The 21,372-nt window shown below is 36.2% G+C and overlaps 1 protein-coding gene across 3 annotated transcripts in view; it reads right to left on the reverse strand.

Moving 5' to 3' along the window:
• The window catches only part of MALRD1 (MAM and LDL receptor class A domain containing 1), a 286,556-nt gene that overhangs the window by 209,655 nt on the left and 55,529 nt on the right, over positions 1-21,372 (reverse strand). For all 3 annotated transcript variants that reach the window (XR_010387580.1, XM_064505959.1, XM_064505958.1), the window contains exons 15-18: positions 6,912-7,064; positions 6,661-6,766; positions 4,985-5,352; positions 2,909-3,321 (exon numbers count right to left, since the gene is read on the reverse strand). Coding sequence is in view for 2 of the 3 variants with exons in the window: in XM_064505959.1 (XP_064362029.1) it covers positions 2,909-3,321; positions 4,985-5,352; positions 6,661-6,766; positions 6,912-7,064 (1,040 nt within the window). In the remaining variant the exon portion in view is untranslated. The remainder of the gene's footprint in view (positions 1-2,908; positions 3,322-4,984; positions 5,353-6,660; positions 6,767-6,911; positions 7,065-21,372) is intronic.

Raw genomic sequence — 21,372 nt, forward strand, 5'->3', positions numbered from 1 at the left:
ACCTGCTGGCAATGCTCTTCTCAATGCAGCCCAAGATAGTGTTCACCTTCTTTGCCCCAAGGGCACATTGCTGGCTCATGGTCAACTTGTTGTCAACCAAGACCCCTACATCTTTCTCTGCAGAGTTGCTCTCCAGCACATCAGCCCCCAGACGATACTGGTGCACAGGTTATTCTTCCACAGATGCAGGACTTTACCCTTCCTTGTTTTGAATTTCATGATATTCCTATCAGCCCACTTCTCCAACCTGTCGAGGTGCCTCTGAATGGCAGCACAACCATCTGGAGTATCCCAGTTTTGTATGATCTGTGAACTTGCTGAGGGTGCACTCTGTCCCATAATCCAGGTCATATATGAGGGAGTTTAAAAAGTATTTGCCCCAGCATCAACCGCTGGGGGACACCACTAGTGATCTGCCTTCAGCTGGATCTCGTGCTGCTGATCACAACCCTCTGAGCCTGGAAGTTCAGCCATTTTCAATCCATTTCACTGACCACTTATCTAGCCTGCATGTTATTAGCTTGTCTATGAGGATGTTATGGGACACAGCATCAAAAGCCTTACTAAAGTCAAAGTAAACAACATCCACTGCTCTCTCCTCATCCACCAAGCCAGTCATCTCATCACAGAAGGCTATCAGGTTGATTAAGCACAATTTCCCCTTTATAAATCCATGCTGACTACTCCAAATCACCTTCCTGTCTTTCACGTTTCTGGAAATATTATGCAGGATTAGCTGCTCCATCACCTTTCCAGGGATTGAGGTGAGGCTGACTGACGTGCAGTTCCCCAAATCCTCCTTCTTGCCCTGCTTAAAGATAGATGATCCGTTACTATTATGTTACCCAATCAACAGACAACACAAAACTATCTGAGAGGTTGTTCTAGCACAAATCTCACCATACAACTAAGGCACCAGAGAAAACATGGTCACAAAGTGCGAAGGCCTTGCTCCCCCCTCCTCCCCACCATGTCTAGTTCCAGAAGGACCCCAACACTCTGCACTTAGGAGGATCAGGAAGATGTTAGCACTTGACAACTTATTAGCAAGAGAAATCCTCTCATTCTCTTCCAAATGTCTTAGTTTTGAAGGGTAGCAGGTGGTCACAAAGCAAACTCCATCATGAAAAATGGAACACACCAGACTGAACATCAGGTCTTGATCACTTTCTTCAAAACAAACTATCAAATGATACTTCACACCTCATGCCACTCAAAAATGACTATGAAAAACAACAGCACATCAGAAGAGTATAAAATCTTTGCATTGCCTGAACAGAACTAGACAAGTACAATAGAGAGCCCTACAATACTTAGGCAGTATAAATAGTTTGAGTTACTGAACAAACCTTCTTAACCCTAACCACACCAAATATCATAACTGATTTTATAATTCTTTAGATAAACTACCAAAGGATATGTTTCCTTGCAATGTTAAAAAAATAATAATAAAGTGCCAAGCTTGTATTATGCCAGAACAGACCATAGTAGAGTGTTGAAACTGGTTTTTGCCCAAATGCCCTTGACCTCCTACTGCATAAATTCATCTTAAACATATATATGTTTGGGAAACTTCCTTACTAAAACAGCATTAAAATAAATGTTAAAACTTTAACTTAAAAGAATTTTGTTCATTCAGCTGAACTCTTGCCATATTTAAGATTTTTTTTTCTTCCATGCAAATATCTAGTATTAGCAACCCTACGTAAACCAATGGATCTACGTTACTGTAAGACTGACATAAATGAGAGAAGAATCAGTTTGTTAGAGGACAATGAATGTCACATTCCTCTCAACTATGTTACACACTTAGTCAAAAGAACAAGAAATCAGGACTTCACACTACTTTTAACACAGTAAACGTCACTGACATCGACATGCAGCTACTGAAATATAGTAGAGGTCTAGGCCAAATTAATATTGAAAATGAGATAAAGGAGTGATACTTTTATTTATGCATATACAAAAATAATTATAAAAATAAATTTCTAACAGTCACACCTGCTCTTAAATTCTGTAACAAGGAAGGCATTGTTTGCATTATAGCAAGGCTCCTTTATATTTCTACAAGGGGTCTTGATGAAAAACAAACACTCTTTCAGTCCCCTCTGTGCAATCACAGCAATATTAAGGGCTTTTCCTACGAAGAGAATAGAACTTTTCTCCACCTAAAAGTAACCCTTTGGTAAATAAGTGTGGAACAGTCTAAATCAAATATTGCATTATATCAGATAAAAAAAGGCAGAATTTTTGAAAATCTGGATTTCTTTAAAGTTGATTTTATGACCACTTATCAGTCAATTGAATTAATGTCTCCTCTAATAACCTCCAGATACATTAACCCAAAAGCAATAAACAGGTCACACTTAGCAAAATGTAAGTAGCATAAACAATTTTATAAGACAAGAAGATAAGACTAGATCTGTAGCTGTAACTTATAATTATTTATTTCCAAAAAGGATATTTGATTGTTGACCCTAGACTGGAACCAAATATTTTGAATTGATATTTATTCTGGCTTTTTATAATTAAAGATTAATGAGTAAATCTGGAAAAGCTAGGCATAGAAAATGATACTCTTTTTAATAGTTCTTTCTTTTGAATGAACCAAAATTTTTGCCAAGCTGTTCTGTGTCAGGTTCACAGAAAAAATTGTTGTGCTCAATGCTAGAAAAACAAAAATAACACCTACTTTATATAGCATAGGTTCATATTCAAAAGGTTATAATCACCTTTTCTTAGAGGGAAAAGCAGCTGCCACAAAAACTAAATATTTGGAAAATACTTAGTCAAAACACTGCACATGTATTTCAAAGTCAATCTAATCAGACAGTTGCTAATAGCTTTTAGATTATGCAGTGTTTGATGATGCAGCAAGTGAGTATATCACAGGCTAGAAGGGTCATACCTGAAATGGCTTAGAGCTATTGATGTGGAGTGTCTCTCTGATCCATCTGTTGCCTTGATTTCCAAACTTGTACCACAGCAGCTGTCCCTTGGTATTACTCACAGTCCTCTGGAAGACTGACAGCTTATAAACTTGCTTTCCAAACATATGATAATGGAAGCGGAAAATGCAGGTTTCGTTGCCATAGGGGTTGAAGACAGGACTAAGCAAAACTGCTTTATTTTGGAATACATAAGGCTCTGAGGATTCCATGTAGAGGTAGTATCCCTTGACCGTGCCTGTTGTGTGATCCTTTAACGGGCCTGTATTAAGCGTGGGGGTTGGACCCTGTTTTCTGATCCAGTCAAAGTCATCCTCTATGTCCTGCTCCCAATTGCACAGCCCATTTTCAAAGTTACACTGTAGGTCAGGGTCTGAAACATGTAAACAGAACAGACTGTCAAATGAAAGCAGTATCAAACATTGATACTACTATAATGTATTTTTCATTCACCTTCTTTCTAATATAGAGAAAAAAATATTCTTTTTCCCCTTGCAAAAATTTCCCTTTGAAGAATAGATTTACACTGCCTGGACAAAAAAAAATCTTTAGTTAAGTAGTACCTCTTCTAATATACATCTGGCAAACTTCACATAATTAACTTATTGAATAAACAGAACTGTGAAGAACATTATACTGATCATGTTATTAAATAAATGTGTATATTTTTTATAATTAAAGTATGCAGCGTCCCTTAACTGAAATTTAAATAAATGAAGGAGTTAAAACTGCAGTAGTCTGGATGAAATAAACCAAAGGAATTAATCTTGTGGTAGATACAGTAAGTGACCTAAGATGGTTTTGCATGATAAATAAAATCAAATTTTAAGTCCATTTCTACATCCTTATTGTCCCTAGTAATACTAATGTAACAGCTTTCTCAGAGCTAAATTCAAGAGAGATGTTTATATAATAAAATTTCACTTTACTTGATATCAAGCCAAAATATATTGATTAGACTAATTACTTCTAATGCAAAAAATAAAATGAGTATCAGAGATGGAGAACTTGGGTTCCACCTTTGAATCTCTCTTCCATAAAGAGTGACTAACTGACATAATGGCCAATTCTACTTCTTTTCTTAATGAAATCGTTATTTGTTATGATGTCCTGAACTGCAAAACCATGGAAGTCCTATATAGTACTTTCTAACTATAGACCTCAAAATGGATTATAAACAAGATAAGCATTACTTCCTATTACAAGTGGGAAAATTGAGATAGGCTAGAAAGTTTGTGCTTTACTTTTAATTCATACTAGGTTTAAGTTGTTATTTAGCAGATAGTAGTACAATTCCCTTCAAGCATGTAAGGTGTCCTCTGTTTCAGACACTCACTGTGATCTGCATAATTTAGTTACCTCAGGATGTGATAAAGCATGTGCTAGCTATTAATTTTGTTTTATATTAATGTTCCTGAATTCTTAATATTGATGAATGAATGCTTGAGGGAAAAAAATCATCAACAACACCCTTCAGCACTGCAAGGTAAATGTCAAGAATGTGAATGACCCATAGCTTTGTTCAATTCCTATGAGTTCTGTCTTGCAAAGGTGCAATTAAGTCCAGCATGACTAGTATCTTCTAGTAATATAGGCATTTTAATATTTTCTAGGTAGACAGAGAATTATATATAGATAGGACACACACTCCTCTCAGTTCATATACACCTTTGATTGCACTGATGGAAGTAGAACAAAAGTCAGCACTTTAACCAAAATCAATTGGCAGACTATGAATTATCCCTTTGAGAATGAACTTGTCATGCATTGGTTTATTTTACAAAAGTTAAAGAAATATGATGGGTTTTAATAAAGGAAATGAATTACGTTCACCCTCAAATTCATCTGTAACTCATCATACTCATTTAGGTTAAGAATAATTTTTAGAATCTGTTTCAGCAGTAACCATATTCAGTTGCGTCCTCAGTGGCTGTCACATTGCTAGACTGTAACAGTATTGTGCTTGTTTACACCAAGGATGAACTTGGCAAGTAACTTTTGTTTTGATATAAAGCAAGGAATAACAAAGTACTCACTACAGTTGTCTTCATCTGATCCATCCCCGCAGTTATCCACAAGATCACACACCAATAAACTGTCAATACATGCTTTTGTGACTCTGCACCAGAAACGATCATGACCCTCACAGCTTACTGCCAGAGGTGGAAGAGCACAATTTTCAAACATAATATCATCAATTGCTGAGACGCCATCATAAAAACCCAAACTGATTTTATCAAGTGATAATTGGAAAGGATGTGGAAGGCGTCCAAGCTGAATGAATGCCTTCAACCATCGATTTCCCTGGTTGTAATATATCCTCCAAAGGACAGTAGGCTCTTTCAGCCCATCCACAAGCAATTGCATCTCTGCTGCTCCAACTGATTGTCCATAATTGTAATACCTAAAATGACAGCAACAAAGTTAAGGGCGCAAATCAGGAGAATGGACCACACCAAGTATACTGCACCAATATCTTTTCCGGTATAGCTCTGAGAAATATAGGAAGACTACACTGCCTATCCACATTCTGTATACTGATACTAATAGTAGGGCAGGCTAGTGTATGAATCTAAAGCTCATTTCAAGAATTTAAGATTATGAGAGAAGACGCATACTTTATTAAGTTATAATCCATAACTGGCGAGAGACATTTGCCTTCATATTAAGCTTACTCAAAGTGAGTTCACTGCTCACTCAGATGCTTAATATGTCTTTTATAAATTTAATTAAATACATATTTGTGAAGTTTCAAGAAAGAAAAACACAATACTTATTGAATGTAAAAGCACACCTTCAATCTGTCGTAGTTATTGTTAACGTCACATTTTTGCAGCATTTTTTGGAGGATCTCAAAGCATTTTAAAATCGTAAATACATAAGTGAGTTAAATAATATCATATCTAATTTAACTTTTTGGAAATAGACAAGTAGAGAGTCAAAAGGTTGAACAGCAATCATATAACTTAGCTGGGAACAGAACAGGAATAGAACCAACAATTTGTATTTTCTGCACATGTACTCCACCAAATAGCAAAGATTACCTTCCCTCCAGTTTCAGGTCATGAATCTTTGACAAAAAGACATTTCCTCTATCTAAGGCAAATGCACTACTCAGAAACACTACACTGAACACTGCACTAAAGCCAGTCCAAACAGATTTATTTAAGCAGTAGTATCACTTTTGACCTCAGTACAAAAATTATGGTTTATTTTTCCTGTCTCTCTTTGTCTCTTCACAGTCTCTGTGCAGTCCTGGCAGTAACTGAAAGGACTTTTTTTTATGTACCTAAGGAAAGGATGGGAAGTGAGGCTCCAATTCTTGCAATAGAGCTGTCGCTTAAAGAAGGTACAAACTAATTTTGGGATACCAAAGAAGACTCAATGAATCTAGTACTAGATTTTTAGATTGCTTTCTATTCTAGAACAAACCTCCTGTTATCAAAATGACTGTGGTATTTCTCTATGTAAATGTAGACACAATCCTTTAATATATTTTTGCCCAAAGCATGGCAAGAAAGCAGTCCCATGTTCCAGTTCTGCTTTCCAAATGCTTTGGCTTGTTGGTCATAATGAACACTGTATGATTAAAGAATAGAAAGCGGCAATACTGAGGAGGATAGTGTATACTGCTGCAAACTATAACCTCAGTTTCAGTCCAAGAGAAGCAATGTGAGATGATCCATAAATTTAAACCTAACTTCTTTCATACCAGAAAGACACTGTGCAACTTGATCCAGTTTGGCTGAACTTTGGGCTTCGTAGCTGAGCAACTTGTGAAATGATGCTGCTGTTTTTCATAATGAACATAAAATGACCTATTGAAATAAAACAGAAAACAACCTTTCAGGCTGAAGAAAGAAAGCATTTCTAAAAGTTTCAAAAGGGTTCACAGCCTCCACCTTAAATCATGTAGGGCAGCTACATCTATGCCACTTTGTCTCTAGGCCTGATTTGTCTTACCTTCAGACTTGTTGTAGGTGTGATCCTGTAGAGGAGCTTGTGTCTGAAAAGCAGGTGGAAGAGCACTACTGGAACTTCTTACCCAGTCAAATTCATCTTCATTTACAGTTTCAAGCCAACCACAGTTGTCTGTTTCAAAGTCGCACACAGCAGCTGAAATGAGGAAAGAGACATTTTGCTTTGTCCCTGAACAGAACAGTACTGAGTGAGCTTTACAGTATGAAAAAGAAATAAAACATTTCTAACACGTCACCAGTGTCCTAGACAGAAGTCGAGGAAAGGGGTATGGGGAGACAGAGGACAAGATGAGGTATTTATTTTATAATAGTTAAGACAACTGTCCCACAAGAACAACCAAGGCATCATTATATGCAATGTATTCAGTAAAATAAGGCCTCCGCTCCAAAGGCACTGCAGCCAAAGTACACAAGGCAGGCAGAGAGGAGCTCAAAAGGTACTTCACAAACCTCATGCTGCAGAACAGGAACACAGTGCGCTCAAAGCAAGAACAAGACTTGTACACAATCTTTTAAGGAATCTATATGGGAGCCAGGAATCAAATCCCTTATTTCCTGAATCTTGCAAATATGTTAATGATAATAAAACTCTTCCTCTAGTTATAATACAACTCAAACTAAATATTAAACATTATTGAGACATTATCATATTGGTAAAAGCAGGACATATCTGAAACAAGGTACTGCAGTGACTAAGGTTAAAAAATATATTTAGCTGTATTCCCACGACCAAAGCCTTCATCCAAAAGAGCAGTAATAATTTAGAAGATGTGTATAATGCAAAATAAATGCATCTGGAAAGAAAGGAGTGGAAGGATGTAAGGTATGAATGTAAATTGAGAAATATTTATGACACTAAAATGAAGAAACCTCAGATTCTGCTCTTCTGCATTTAAGAAGATCCTTATTAAATCACAACATGATATTTTTGATTCCTGTAATTAGAACATCCTTTTAATGAAAGATTTTTAAAAATCAGTAATTTTAAAATAATAATTTATTATTTACATACATAGAATAAATCCAAAAACATTAGAACACAATCCTCAATATTCCATAATGTTTCAGATCACAACTTGTAGTGGCCGTATGATTATGATATAGAAGATACACATTTCAGAATTAAATGTAGTCCCTTGGAAAACAGAATATTAGATAAATGTTTATTGCTGGAAGATATGGGAGGTTTTCTTGTTTTTTCTTTCTTTTTTTAAGAACTGTTCTATATTTTACAATTATACATCATTTGTTAGAAGGAATGAAAAGTTACTGACCATACAAATTATTATTATTTTTAATTAGAGCTGCTAAAAAGACAAGGGCTATTTTATGGATTATTAACCAAAGCATATAAAAATACACAGCTACTAATGCTGATTCAAAAAAAAAAAACAAAAAACAAAACAAAAAAAAACACTCCACAAATACAGAAAGCCAAATAATGTTTAGTGGATCAAAGAAAATATAACATGTCGGTGTGTATGGTGGATGTGGCCCAGTATTTCTGATGATAAAATGACATAGAGCAAGTGTGACAAAGAAGAGAAGGAATAAAATTTTTGATGGAATGTTTTGATAGAAGAAAATGAAGAGAAAAAATTATTTGCAAACATGCAAGGACCTAGCTATGATGGAAAGGACTGAGAATTCACTGACAGAATGTAATGATGACGAGACATGCAGAGCTATTTATGGCTACCTTTTTGCTCATCAAAGACTTCAAGAAACACAAGAAACTGTTCCACATTCCTAGGGGAGCAGAAGCAAGTAAAATGACAAACTTTGGACACAGATGGATACACCAAGAGAGGCAAATAAACAAGATAGAACAGTCACCTGGGCCCAGACTTCTTGCATTTGTAACTTTGTAACAGAGACCAAACATAAAAGAAAGGAAGCAGCAGACCATTCATTTAATTTAAGCATGGATGAATACACTGAGATAAAATAAGCCTCAAACCTTCAACAAAATCTCCAAGCAACGGTTTAACACCCAGGGAAGATATAAGAATACAGCAAGCTGGTAGAGCCTGGGCAAAATGCATGCAGTTGTGGATGCTGGCTAACACTTCAATTATCTAGCTGTCCGATAACCTCTTTCACTGGCGCTTCTGTTTTAGGCAGATTAGCCAGAGAGAAGGGATGTAGCAGTTTCTTACACAGTGAACACACACAAGGAATTAATTTACTTTCTCTCCTAGCACTTTATTCTCTGTCTTTCTCCTATTTCTTATTTTCTTACTCTCTCTTATACTGTGACCATCAACTGGCCCTACAGACTCTGTCAGGCTTTCTGCTCCTCATGTATTTGAACAGTTTACTGCTAGTTTTTCTTAAAACTTTTTCTGGTCATCCTTACTGTGTTTTGACATTCAAACCACTAAAGTTTATGATTCTTTCTACTTTTTTTCATTTGGACATTGTTTCAGGTCTTTGATAGATGCCTTTTTGCTTCTAACAGTCTCCATGCCACTTGTAAGGTTGTATTTCTCTCTGCTGCCCATTCTACCTTCTTTTTTTTAAACAAGCTCCCTCAATAACCACAAAGGAACCAGAGTGACACAATGAGTGTAGCATTTCACAACAGTGGGCTTTGTTGATGTTTTGAGGAAGCGGCCTTTGCAGTGTCAGCAGATTTAGTCTTCTCTAAACAGTTCTTATCACAAAAGTCTAGATTTCCTGCTGACTCTGGATTCTTACGCAAAGTGATCTTCCCATATTCTGTTTTGAGGAACTTCACTCAAAGGCCTTCACAGATCAGATGTGCAGCCTCTCTCTAACCTGAGCGAATGTCTAACAAAAATTTAAGAAAGAGTCTGCTGAAAACTGTATTTTAAAACAAATGTTTAAGATGTTGGCTTTTCTCAAAGACTGCAAGTTCATAAATCTCTACATGTCAAAAAGCCTCTCCTTCTCTCTCAGCATGTGTGTATTTATGCAGAAAGCACCATGTTGAGGAAAGCTTCACATGAACTAATCCAGGTGAGGAAATACCATCATCACTGACTTACGACTTTTTTCTTTCATTGTTTAAAAAGACCCCAATATGCTACTAGACATTCAACTTTTCTTAATCCGCAATATTAAAATAAATGTAAAGACTTATAATGAGATGCCGTAAAGAAGACAATTTATTGATGTCTTCATATTTAGGAACCAAAGACATTATCTTTTGACATATGCATTTAACAGAGAAAAGTTATTTTAAAGCCCTTTACAATACATACTTTGTAGGAGTACCAGTCTAATTTCTACAATAAAAACCAGAATAGTGCTCTATAAAAAAAACTGAGAAACTTTTTCAGTAATAAACAATGCTAAAAGGAAAAAAAGACAAAAAAACATGTCCCTGTTTGAAGGTCAGACAAATCTGATTTATACAAGATCCTAGGGAGAGTCCCCTTAGTTCCAACTTTCCATCCCCAAATACTAATTTAAAGATCGGTGTCACCCCAAAAGGGTCTAAAGTGATACTTCAAATGCTTTCTTGAACCAGGTTTGGTCAAAAAATTAGAAGATGTTCTAGTCATTAACAAAAAATTAGCGTAAAGCAAAAAATAGCTCATCCTACACCTAGTTTTGAAAAGAAAAAAAAAACTTCTACATAAATGTTCAAAATTCAAAAATTGAATGCTATCCTGACTTGCCTCACAATATTCTCATATATATATATATTTATTTATAAAATCAGTTTAAATCTAACAGTCCTGTAGAGAAGACAGATATACCAGTCTCCTCAAAACATGGCTACAGGAAACAAAACGCTCCAGAATATTTTTTGCACTGCTAATTTCTATGGGAAAATCCATTTCAATAGCTGTGAAACTACAACAGACCTATTTGCAATTTCAGCCATGTAGGCTTTTAAAGTAATAAACATTATTTGTAGATGACATGGAGATGCCTTCCTCTTGTGTAATGAGTTTCACAGATAAGACAGACAAAATATACACAGGGAAAAGATTTTGTAATAAACACTAGTGATGTCACTGTTTGCTTAGATTTTTAACAAGCTAACTGCATTGTATAACTCCAAACACTATGTAACTTAGCTGGATTATTTACAAAGATTCAGATTTTTACAAGGGGAAAACAAAACACATAATACTAATTTACTCTAAATCTAAGCTAAATTTTCCCCCCGCTCCAAAAAAAAGAACTGTCACATGCATTTGCTACAATTTCATTTTCTAATTAATTGTATGAAAATAACTATGCAACTCATTTTGAGGGCAGGTGCATCCTGTACAGAGAGACAGATATGCAATCTAAAGGCCGTTTCATAATAAGAACTTTTTAAAATGAAACAATGTCCAAAAATACTAGTTTATTAATTCCGACATTTTCTGGAAATCCATTGGTTCATATGATGCTGTCATTAGTGAACGCTTCTCAGGTTCTGGAATGACTGATTACAGTATGGGGAATAATCCCAAAATAATAAAAGCCCCCAAAATAATCAGCTGATGTTTTCTCTTGAAATTTAGCAAAGTTGGTCCAAATCTCTCTTCCATTCTATAGTGTTAGTCAGCTAGTCCAAAGAAAATTCTGTTTCTTAAACAATGCTGAACAATTTCAACAAGAGAAATTGAGAAAGTTCTGCCCTAGAGCAGCCAATAACCTGATGATTTGGGATGTAGGTCCAAGTCAAATAAAACAAGTGAGACTTAGCTATTCTCTAACAGTCACGTGCTTGGCTTTCTGTCTCCATTGTATAACTAAAGGGGAAAGTTCCTGGTTTTAATAAAGCAAACAGAAAAATAAGATCTCATGACTGTTATACAGGCCATCTTGATATTTACCCCATATGTCTCTGCCACTGGAGCTCCTGCAGTATTTGTTGTCATAGTCCATAATTACCAAAGAACTAGACAGGAATAACTAGAAAACATTGAGATATACTTTTTTTGGCCAAATTTTACATTAAAAATTTGCTGAAAGAATTAGAAAAGTTACATTCACAACAGCTGGGTTCTACAGCATTTCTGAAAGTGTATGTCATCCCAGGCAGAACACTCTTGCCCATTCTGCCATGCCCTTCCTTTCCATGGCCTATTTCCCCTTTTTACCTGTCTCACAACTCGTTTTCTCTGACCTCTTATCTCGGTCCTAGCCTCACTGGAAAGCTAACCTAGTCTTTCCTCCTCCAGTTCTCATCTCTTAACATGACTGTTTCCCCAGAGAGCTCCTTGCTCCTGTTTCTTCCGTGTGGTTTCAGTTCTCTGCCTCATGCTGCCACGTTTTATCCTATTCCCTCTCAAAGCATCCACTGACCATTGCACCACATTCATATTCCTTCTTTTCATTTCCTTCTTTTATTCTCTCTTCTCTAGCATTTTTATCCTTCATATCCTCCTGCTGTATCACTGGCTCTTTGACCAATTGGTCTTATCTTTTCCCACAGGCAGCCTGGCTCCTTCCCCCACCACCCCCCAGTTTCCTCCAGCCCCCTGGTTCCTTCTCTCCCACACCCGTAAGCTCCAGCACTGCAGCTTCTGCTGCCATTCCTCCTTCTCCATAGCCAAAGGTAGCTTCCAGTCACTATAGACTGCATTTTACTGCCATCTCTTCCCCAGATCCTAATCTTCATGTATCCTGCCTATACAGTTCCACTCTTGGTCCTTTCTCCAACTCACAGGCTGACAGTCTTAATTTCCCTCTTTGAACCTAACTAAACCCATCTCTCAGCACTGGCTGCTATTCCTGGCCTCATCTTTTAAAAAAGCTGACCTGCTTTGGCTGATATGAAGGACTAGTAAGCATCTGAGTCAGCCATTTTGACTCCTAAGATCAAATTTTGGAAGAGTTACTTTATAACCAAAAATACCATTATATAAGAAATTGTATACTTCAGCAAGATTAGTAATGGACGATACTGTGAACATCTCTTATAATACTAAGGAAATTATTATACTTTTATAAAGGTAGCCATTAAAAGCCCAATAGTGCTGACAGATAAATCATTAGGCCTCAAAACAACAATTTTTAAAAAAAAACAATACATGCACCATTCTCTTTATTTGCCTTCTAAGTGATATTAGCCTACATAAAACTCTGTGTTAATATACAGATTACTTCCGGGGTATGAATTACTTCATTTAAGGCTTGCTTGTGTACAGTGCACTAGACTGTACAAAGTAGAGAAAATAACTATGAAATGTATGTTTCTTTTATAATTGTATACTATATGTATATATTCTATTTATCTCCTAATGTATATTACTTGACATATGTATCTACTGCCATAATTATTGCTAGACATATTAATATATAACTTCATACATACACTTGTGTGTATATATGTATCTACAATATTTTGATGTTCAGAGACAGTACTGAACCTGATAATCCACACTGTAAGCAGATAGAAAAGAAACAAAAGACAGAGCATGGAGAAGTGGAAAGTACTGCCAAGAGTCAGACAATTAGAATACCAGATTTCCTTCCAGTCGTGTCTTATTCACCATACCATCATTGTCTTTCTCTGATTGGAAAAGTGAGCTTTCAGACTGCGCCAAAAGCATAGGCTGCAGACTTTAGAGACGAGACTATACATTCATATTCCAGAGCATGAACACACAATGTGATAGATATGTTAGGTCACTGCTTGTAAATCTGCAGCTTGAAAGAGGCAGTCACTTCTCTCTTCTGCCTTAATGCATGGAAGTCATGTATAATAGTTTTATAGCCATTGTAAATTCTTCAGCTGTAGAAGGAAAGCTGTAAACTAATAGCCAGGAGTAGTGGTACTCAAGAAAGAGAACATTTATTAGCTTATATTTTATATCGTTTTCACTTTTCTCAACCAGTCAGAAAAATCCTAATGATTTTTTAGTTTGGGATGTATACTTTTCTACAATGAAGCTAGGATCCAGGAAACAATGTTTAGATGTATAGATAATGTCTAAGATAATAAAGATAATTATTTTCAGAATCACATCATTGCAACAGAACTCAATCATTTAAGCATAGCTTCATGAACAGTTTAATGAACACACAAGCCATATAGTACCAGAATACTTTCAATATACCATCAAGTTTTGACTGATGGTACTTTACATAAATGTGGCATAAAATTATTCTCCCCAAAATTTGGTGGGAAAGACAGAATGCAGCAAAGCTGAAAGATTCCCAGGGATTAGATCAAAGTGGGAGGCTATAAAAAAATATCTGGCATTAATTAAAGTTAAAATAGACTATATGATAAAGAGATTACCTTATGTTAATTATCAGAATGTTATTCTCATGCTGATTAAAAGAAAAATAGATTCTGAACATATGGCTGAGATTTTTATGAAGCACAACTAAGAAAAAATTTATAAATCAAAATATATAGCGGAAGTACATGCAAACACTGTATCACAGAATACGAAGCCAAATAACCAAAGAATACCAATGTTGTAAAATAGAAGCCTGAAACGTTCTAGGAAACATTTCTTTTCACAAAGAGAAATTAAGCTCTGGAACAGGTAGCTGCCCAATGGCAGACAACTTTACGTAATTAAATGGAACTTGGGTGGGTTGGAAAACCATCAGCCTTTTTCCCAGTGTAGAAGATGACAACCAAGGACATCTGTTATCTCAGGTGGGCCAGCTATATCCACAACTGATTCACTCCGTTGAGGGCAATGGCAGGTCACTCACCTGGATTAGCCCACCTGAACATATTGTCCTGGCCAACCTAAACATTGCACTTATGACACTAAAAGCCTAAGTATGAGGGTGTGGGGGATTAAATACATGTAGATCTGTAAATCTGCCATTATTCATCAATATCTAATGACAAATCTATAACTAGCCTCCTATCACAGCAGGATTAAACATAATGACTAGGTACTTTAAAATCATTAGACTTTTAATCCAAGGCCCTTGAAAGATGAAGGATATGAGCAAAATGATTTTGAGACAACCATATGGAAAAACTATACTCTGTTTTCATGCTTGGCGGTACTTCAACCCTATTCAGCACTAAGTGTTTTGGGATTGTCAGTGCTTTGACTGTCTTCTAATAATATATCATGGAAAATACTGGGAAATTCTCCTCTCTTGGGTAATGCTGCTCTCTGTACTAAGTAGCATAGTTCTATGTCATGGCATATTTGGTGACTGTGGAACCACAGAAGCACTGTATCATTTTGCTTGTAATTGCATAACTTTCATATGAAGGTCAAAGGTTTACCTTTTTCTTTAATATGTATTTTTAAAAAGCAACTGGTCTTATAACACTCTTATCAAGATTCTGATTGAATAACCTGGGAACAATGGTAAGCAGCATCAAAAATTTAGTATTTCATTTTAGCAGGAGTGGCTTTGGACCAGAACCAAGGCATATGACCAAGATCTGGTATTTTCTTTCAAATGTAGTGTTTCAAGCTCAAACAAAATTTTTGATAAGGGGTGGGGGAAAGGAGAAGATGGTAAGAGATCAGAGTACTGAATTTCAGCTCCCTGGTACACAGAAAAGTTCCTAACCCAAGTTCAGGCTAGTTTCCCTCCTGTACTTCCTCAAGATCCCTGACTCAGCACATTAATAGTACTATATTTCAATACTTACTAAAGTTGACGCCGTCATTCATAACAAAAACTGAATTGTTCAGTGCAATGGTGTTATTTATGACAACTACCTGAAAGAATGCATTAACTGGGTTAAATTAAAAGAATTTTGTAAATACAATGTACACCTATCAGACCTTGTTTGGCCAAGATGCAAGAAGGAAGAGGACGTATGTAGCAACCAGGAGAAATTTTAGATGAACACATCGTTTAGATGATCCCGTCTGTCAGAAAAGCTCACTAATGTTTGCAAACAAGCATCCATAAAGACAAAGGAAGTTATTGCTAGAAATAGTTGAATGCAATTCAGTTTTGAAGAAATTTTGAGATTTTGAAACGTGTTTCTTCTAAAGCTGAACAAAAGTAAAGCTTTCTAGAGCTCCCCATGAAATGCACTCCTTAAAATGTTGTCATCAGACTAAGATGTCACTCATCAGGTTAAAATATGTAAATGAAACTATATACATGAAAAATGAAATATTTTATTTGATGACACGCAAATAATCATTCACAATCATTCACTACAGCTATTGGTATCAAAATAAAATAATTGAAATATGCTTTTATTTTTAGATAAATTAAGGACAGCTTTTACTTAGTCTAAGAAATCACAAAGACCCCCATACACATAAGTCTATAAAAATCTTCGTCTGTCCAGACTACTTCTACATTTTCCATTTCCTTATAAGCAGTGAAATGAGAGATGTCTTAGTTAACCTTGGACAATAAACCTTTTCCATTGCAACAGAAAGAGCAGTGTGGGTAGAACTAGATATCCAGCTAAATGTTGTAATAGCTGCTGCTTCCTTCCATTCTCTTTCATTCTTCTCCACCCATTACCTTCAGTAATTTGCAATGGATATTGCCTACATACCTACATGAAATAATTTCATAATTATATACCATCCCTTGCGGCCTCTAATGGAAATAAAGCTTTCTGGTTTTCACTTACGGATGTAAGAAAAGCCTTTACTAGACTCTGAAAAGGCCTCAATCTCATAAACTCAGCGATAAATACAACATAGAAAGAGGCAGACAGACAAAGGAAAGAGTGACTGGGAAAGACTGGTGCCTGTCCCTAGAGGGTTGAAGATAAGTCACCTCAAACCTCACAGACTATTCAGGCAAATGTACAAACAATGAGAAAATGTTGTCCTTGCTGATCCAGCCTAATCCACCAGAATACGCTAAGCAAATCCAGCACTAACCGAAAGTGTTTGATAAGCACCAACAAGAAGTTCCTCTCAGGGCTCAGAACATGCCTAGGACTTCACAGAAAAAAAAAATTAACAAAACTAGTCTCAATATAAAAATAATACTGGCCTTCAATGACAGGAGAATTATGCAAGACGCTAAAGACTTTGAGTCAGGAAAATGAATAACTACAATTGTTCCTTCATAAGTATACGTCTGATCCAGCTGATATTACCAAAAACTGGAGGGAAAAGTCACATGACTGGAGTATTAAAAATAAGTTGTTACAATCTATTTAGGAGTGAGGCAACCTGAAAACAAGAGGAGGACTGCATGTAAAAACTGCAAGCTGCATGTTACCTTTGAATGGCTGTTTGATGTAAACAATTTTTTGCATGTGTTCTTCTTGTTCTTTCTGCCAGGTCACAGAAGAGAAGGGCTATGGATACATCTGAACTCAATAGTGAACTTTAGACAGGAGTTTTAAAATATAAGAAAGAAAATGATAATCCCTAAACAACTTAATATTTGCAGGCACTGGCTGAACAAACTGAACAGCAGACCCTTAAAAAAAGATTAGCAAGGAACCATATAAATGTGAAGGCAAGGCAGAGACCCCCTTGCAGTAAAGTACTATTAAGAAACATATAGTGGGAAGAAAGCAGAATATGGAAGAGCAGAGGGGTTGGAAAAGGCAGCAGAGAAGAGACAATGGAAATCAAGGTGGAATTATGGTAACACATCGATGTCTGCAAGCATCAGCAACAGACAGAATGATCTGAAGATGCAAAAGATTAGAAGAGAGGGATCCTGAGATTCTCTACTTGGTCAAGCTAAGGAATGAGGAAAAATGACTGAGAAACATGAGAGGTTTGCATCCAATTGCATGAATCTATATACCAAAATTTAGAAACTAATGGTACAAGACACAGCTTCCTACAAGAACCAGGAACTAAAACAGCCACACTACGTAGATACATAGGGAAGACACCCAGAGAACTGGAGACCTCTAACAGAGTTCTTCCAGTTCTGACAGAAGGAAGAGCTCATTTATGAGGTTACAAAAATCAAGGACTGATGCTGTGAGAAAAGAAAATTACAAAAAGACTCTTCTTGATCAGTGGACTTGGATAGACACAAGCATCTAAGGGAATAGTCTTGCTGGAATAAATGATAAAAATGCTTTAAATTAAAAATATTTGGAAAACCCATTTTAAGTCCTTTTAATCTCCTTGTTTGATTCTCATACCAGGAGGAAAAAAGTTACATCAACAAGGTTAAGGAGTATACAATCGCACAGAAATAAATGTTAATATTGTTGAAAGGAACAAAGCAATTGTAGATGTTGAGGTCAACAAAACATCTGTATTTAGTCAAGCCAAGAAATGAGGGAAAATGAGATATTTGCATCTAATTGCATGAATCTATATACCAAAATGTAGAAACTAATGGTATGAGTCATAGAATCAGATTTAACAGGATGACAGAAATATGGTGGAACTGCTATCATGACTGGAATGCTGTATTTGGTGGATAACAAGAGACTGAGTAAACATGAAGATGGTGAAATATCAGCATACAATACAAATATATAAAAATTACATTGGAAATACACAGGTGCACAGATAAAACAAAACTGATTTGGATCAGAAACAATTTGTGGAAGAATAATAAGAGAAATCCTATTGCTACAGACCACCAGACTAACATGCTACAAGTTGAGTTTCTTGCCTGGAAACAATCAACATGCTAAACTACTTGCAGAGACATTTTTGTACCTACATTCTGCTTCCGATGCTCATATTGTGGTGCTAGCACACACTGAGTGTGCTCAGGTGCTTCTGTATTCAGGATGCAGAACGTTGCTTTGTATCAGCAGCATGGCAACAATTTGCAAGTAGGTGACAATATATTTATAGCAAAGCCAATTGTAAATATACTTATAATGGCTCCATAGTTCTACTGTTAGCGTGGCATCGTTAATGCATAGTCTGGGCAACTGAGACTTGGGTATAATAAAAGGATCTACAGTTACATAATTAGAGAATAAAGAAAGAGAAAATGAGTTGCCATATAGGAAATCTATGATTAAGTATAATATAGGTATGGTTAGGCACCTAACTGAACATTTGCCTTGGTTTTCGGGAAGGGTATAATGTTGAAATGGAAACATAGCCTGAATAGCTAAAAGGAGAGGGCATGCTGAAATCTAAATGACCATATCTGAAGTGGAAACTTCCAAGATTTTAGTTGTGTTGATTAAACTGCCATCCTAGAACAGTGAAAGAGATTTTGCATGGAACCATAAATCTATTAGCAATGTTTTTAATTAAAATATTAACTTGGAAGTGTTATTATTTGATCAGAAAACAGAAATCACTGTACTTGAATTTAAGAATAGTGACGGGAGAGTAATCCAGACAAATTTTGGCAATTATAACCCAATAATGAATGCTTCAGCACTTTTTGAAAAAAAAGCATTAAAATACAAAGTAAACAGAAAAGGACTAGACTGTATTATGGGCTTACCAACAACAAATTGTACTGGATTACCTGAAGACTGATTTCCTAGATAAGGGAAAAGTAATAGATCTGTCTGGTCTTTACCAATATGATATTGTGCCATGCAGATTTTATGCATGCATGCACATGTTTAAAAGATAGTGTTACTACAAGAGCTGCAAAGAATATAAAGTTACATTGGAAAAGAAGCTATTTGGCTGGAAGGAGATCACCATGGGGTTCATTACAGAATGTGGAATTGATAAGCAACTGATGAAGAAGAGCTGGCATATTTCCAGAAGAGACTAAGGAAAGAAAATAATAGGTTAAGTACATTCCTGTACACTGTAAGGAGAAAAGAACTGTGCTTCTCATGGGATGCTTCAAACTCACTGGTACACACAAATTTCTGTACTAAATACCTTTAGAGTTCCTTAAAAAACATTGGTAACAGTGTGTTGTCACAAGCTGTTAAATATACCCCTAGTCTAGCTTATCCAATATATTCTATTCTACATTCAACTTCTTAATGAATAGAGAGGCTTGTTTACATAATTAAAAGCTATGCTTGTTTGGGGCAAGTGATCATGATTTGAATGCATTTATTACAAGTAGAAAGAACACACTGGCTGAGAGCAAAAACAGTGGAAGTAACTGTGGAAACAATTCACAAGATGGCCTGTGAGTTTTACTCTAGAAGTTTTAGGGACCACAAATTTCAAAACATTAAGAAATACTAGCCTAAAAGTGTGCACACCCGAAGTTTGTTGAAAAACCTTTAAACTGGGCATTAACAGTGCAGAAGAAGCAAAAGTATGTAACAAAATTTTCTTGTGTGTTTTGGGGAAAAGCCAGAAGATTTATTCAGATATAAAAATGGGGACTATTTTCCAGGCAACTCAAAGAAGAGTATGTTCAATAAGTCACTGAACTAACATATTTATAAAAATCTGATTATCAGCAAAAGGGAATTTTAAAGGCCTAGCCTCAACAAAAATTTACATTCAACATTCATGAGTCACAAAACATCAGGAAAATTCCAGAGGACAGAAGAGAGATAATATTAAACCTATGGTATGCATTATGCAGGATGCCAGATTGCGTTACTACAATTTTATCCTGCTATTCTTACTTCAGAATCTTTTGACTTTTTTTTTTTTTTTTTTTTTTTAATACTTGGAATCCAGAGGTTCCAAATCCCATAAAGGTTCATCTATAAAAATAAATGTAATTATCTCATTCTGCTCATATTGAGTATTATTAATTCTCTGCAACCAATCCAGGATGTGGATCTAAGCATCGTAACTATTCTTTTTAGAAATCACTCAAAATACCCCAGATGAAATTGAGGACTATTTAGGGCATGTTTGTGATCTATTACTTTTGAACTTTTAAGGATACCATATCTTGTTTTCTTTATTTCAAAACATGCTAAATAAGCAAAAGAAAAACAGTATACTCACCACTGGTCTCATTCATCTAGTCTTTTCCATAATATTTCCCTCCCTAACATCTTGCATTAAGATAAGAGTACCTACATGGTCTTCTATTCTGCGATACAGACTGCCTGATCAGGAAGAAGTAGATGAGGGCTTCTTCAGACAGCTGGAAGAAGCTTCACTTCGCAGGCTCTGGTCCGTGTGACTTACTTCAACCACGCCAATATCTGCTGGAGAGGCAACAAGCTATCCAGGAGGTCTCTGGAGTTCATTGATGCCAACGTAGATGATCAAGGGGACAATGAGGGGAGACATTCTGCTGGACCTGATGCTTACAAACAAGAAAGAACCAGTTGGGGATGTGAAGGCTGAGGGCAGTCTTGACTGTGAGATGGTAGAGCTCAGGATCATGAGAGGAAGAAACAGGGGAAAAAACAGGATCACAACCCTAGACTTAAGGAGAGCAGACTTCGGCCTGCTCAGGGACCTGCTTGTAAGAATCCCATGGGATACAGCCCTGGAGAGAAGAGGAATCCAGGACACTTGGTTGATTTTCAAGAATCACCTCCTCCAAGCTCAAGAATGGTCCAACCTGATGAGCAGGAAATCAAGGAAAGGCAGCAGGAGGTCTACATGTATGAACAAGGAGCTCCTGACTAAACATAGAAAGGAAGCATACGAGAGGTGAAAGAAGTGACCAGTGACCCAGGAGGAATATACTGATGCTGTTTGAACATGCAGGGCTGGTATTATGAA

This window comes from Dromaius novaehollandiae, chromosome 2, assembly GCF_036370855.1.
Source record: "Dromaius novaehollandiae isolate bDroNov1 chromosome 2, bDroNov1.hap1, whole genome shotgun sequence".
Classification (NCBI taxonomy): domain Eukaryota; kingdom Metazoa; phylum Chordata; class Aves; order Casuariiformes; family Dromaiidae; genus Dromaius; species Dromaius novaehollandiae.